Genomic DNA, 3,447 nt, shown 5'->3' on the forward strand with positions numbered 1-3,447 from the left:
ATATATGTCTATTTTTGTGTGAACGTAGCACACGCGTGTACTTTTGATGAGGCTTGCATCCTGGTTTATCTTGCATGGCCAGCAGGAAGTTGACGACACCTCTGTGGGGTAAGAGAACGCCTTTGGGCTTTCCGGTTGAACCACTTGTGTAGATACCGTCTGGATATACACAACACGCAAAGAACACACAAGAACACATGAATATGATGGTCTTGAAACATCCGAGCTCGCATACGGGACAGTAGTTGGTGTGTATAACAAGTGGAATGAAAGCTGTTCGGTAGTCTCTGGCTTAGGAACCCCGAGAGAATTGCGAGTGTCAATGGGGAAAGTTCGGTACATACATGCGAGGTGTCTCGACGCCACCTCTGACTTATGATACTCCTCATCGAATTCGTGCAGCAGATCTCTGCCCCATTCAGAGGTCCCAACCCTAATCAACAGGATGTACAGAACAGAAGAAGGAATATGTAGATACGTTGGGTATAAGGGCGACTACAATACCTCAACTATACAGCACGAATGTATAGCCATGAACTAGTGTGTGATACCGAATGGTGGGGATACGACGGGTTGAATCGGTATATCGATAGCAGCACACGTCAAATGAACGCTAGCCACGGCAAAAGCGCACGCACATGCATCGTCCACGGATACACTCACCACACTACTATCACACCACCATAACACTGCTATCACACTACCATCACTAGCATAACACAATCAATAGCATACACTACTATCACACCACCATAACACTACTATCACACCAGCATAACACTGCTATCACACTACCATCACTAGCATAACACAATCACCAGCATAACACTACTATCACACTACCATCACTAGCATAACACTACTATCACACCACCATAACACTACTATCACACAATCATCACTAGCAAAACACTACTATCATCACTAGCATAAACTACTATCACGCTACCATCACTAGCTCAACACTACTATCACACTATCATCACTAGCATAACACTACTATCATACTACCATCACTAGCATAACACTACTATCACACTACCATCACTAGCATAACACTACTATCACACTACCATCACTAGCATAACATAACTATCACACTACCATCACTAGCACAACACTACTATCATACCACCATAACACTACCAACAGCATAACACTACCATCACTAGCATAACACTGTAACACACACCCACGTATGCATAAACACACTCTACATGTGCACATGCACACATTATCCATACGTACATGGCATCTTTAACGACCCTTTCTGGGTCGATGAATTGGTGTGCTTCGATCTTCTCCAAGGCGTATCGTCTGTGCTTGATGGTGGTTGTACGTACCTCTTCCACCCATTGACCCTGCAAGCTGTGGTCATAGAGAGTTCTGTTACATTCTCACTTTGTCATTATGAGGTTAAGGGTTTTAGTGTTTTGTAAAATAAAAACCTTGGCTGTGGCCGGAGGTGTACACTACGTACGCTGCATAGATACAGTGGATGGCCGTCTGTGGTTTTTTCCAAGTATTTTACAAAACATAAATCGATGTTTTAGATATGTGGTGAATGTCGTGTCGGTTCACCCTTCAATGACACCCAACGAGTAGTTGTTTCTGTACAATAAGACTAAACGAATTCGGCTTTGCATCCTTTGAGCTACAACTGCTACTATAACCCTGACATCTCTACTGATGTAGTGTGATGCACATAATGGTTTAAGCTTTAACCACCTAAAAACGTAAACTTACACCTAGGTTGCCGACATTCAATTAGCGCATACGCGGCAGATGTGATGTATATACATAACAAAAACTTTGTACACGGTACATTTTTTTTGCCTACATGTTAACAAATAGGAGTGTCTATAGCCATCTGTGGTTTGCACTTGCACGTACGAACATGTGATCAAATACTCTCTTAGTCGACTCGTAATACATCCATCCATCGATGGGTGTAGTGGCATTGTAAATACAATTCCGTTGCAGCCCCCAAGCACAATCATCCCGATTGACAGCTTTGACTACGCCTGCAATCCATGCATGCAGTACACACACCTGTTGTATGGTGTTGGTAGTATCTATGTATATACCTGATAGTCGTATGACACACACCTCTCATGGTTGTTCACCTCAGTCTCACGTGTGGACATGAGATTGAGCACCTCATCAATGAATGGGATCAGGGCCTTCTCTGTCACCACCTGTCTGTAGCGCACGGGGTGAGGAGTGAAATGCAAGTACCCCGTTTATACGAAAAACAATAGGAAAAATAAGGAGAGAGTCGGCCAATGATGCAGATGTGCAGAAATACGGCAAATGCAAGATGCCCAAAGCATGTAAGATATATAGTACAATTGGCAACCAAACGTGGTAGACCGAGTGGAAAAGATAGAATAATTGTATCCAGTTCACCTGAATATAGGAGCACATATGTGACATCTGTGATCATAAACGCGTTTGGAATAGCAATAGCTATAGTTGCGGGCGTGTCGATCAATTATACGCACATATACACCTGTATACGTTTTATTATTATCCGTATACCTGATCATAAGTCAACTTTACAAACATGTACATAAGGGTACGTACTTGATTCCAGCTTCTTCGATTACATAGGCCAATCTCTCCGGTGGGAACTTCGGATCGAGCGCTACATACGCCGCACCAGACTTCATAATACCCAGCATACTGGCCAGTAAAGTAGTATTCCGCATCAAACACACACCTGTGCAACGCCGTAACATTAATATGTGTATCAGTAAATGTCATACCGTGTGAGACATAGAAGATCAAACACCTATGCCTAGCCATATGCAGGAGAACAATTGAAGCGCAACCAAGTACAGGCAAGGAAGACAGTCGAGGTATCGTAGATAATATAATCCACACACACACACACGATATATATATATATATATATATGCGCGTTTGTGTGTGCGTCTATCTCTATTTGATAGTACATCACATTTACACATACGTTCTTATGTTTGTATATCATGACCTTACGTACACATAAGGTAGGTGTAGCCTGACTGCTAAATTGCAGTTACTACCCAACAAGAACAGAAATCGAACCGACAATGCGCAAAGAAATAAGCGTTAAAATAAACTCAATAATACCAATCAGATCGTCCGGTTTGGCCCCCAGGTTTCGCACATAATTCGCAATCCGGTTGCTAGCTATATCAAGCTGTAAGTGGGAATTGCCAGATATTAGAATTTATAGATGAAAATTATCGAATAGAGACTTTGGCATCATTGAAATATTACATGGATGTATTGACAAATAGATATCAAAAATCAATCGTTTTTGTATTCTGTGCCACCACGCGCAGTCAAAGACCAAGCCTATCAATAACAACTCATAGAAGATAGAATAGCAGAAGAAATGTAGAGAATAGAAGAAACTGTCATTGTATGTTGCGTGTGCAAAAATGTACTCAAATAGCC

At 42.0% G+C, this 3,447-nt stretch overlaps 1 protein-coding gene across 1 annotated transcript; it reads right to left on the reverse strand.

Moving 5' to 3' along the window:
* Positions 1–33: 33 nt before the first annotated feature.
* Positions 34–2,205, reverse strand: SARC_13570 (hypothetical protein; the record flags this gene model as incomplete). Its single annotated transcript, XM_014292299.1, has 4 exons — positions 34–159; positions 345–433; positions 1,249–1,368; positions 2,110–2,205. Coding segments are annotated over 4 exons (431 nt in total), but the record flags the coding sequence as incomplete, so codon positions are not given.
* Between the last annotated feature and the right edge of the window lie 1,242 nt (positions 2,206–3,447).

This window comes from Sphaeroforma arctica (genome assembly GCF_001186125.1).
Source record: "Sphaeroforma arctica JP610 unplaced genomic scaffold supercont1.3446, whole genome shotgun sequence".
NCBI lineage: Eukaryota > Ichthyosporea > Ichthyophonida > Sphaeroforma > Sphaeroforma arctica.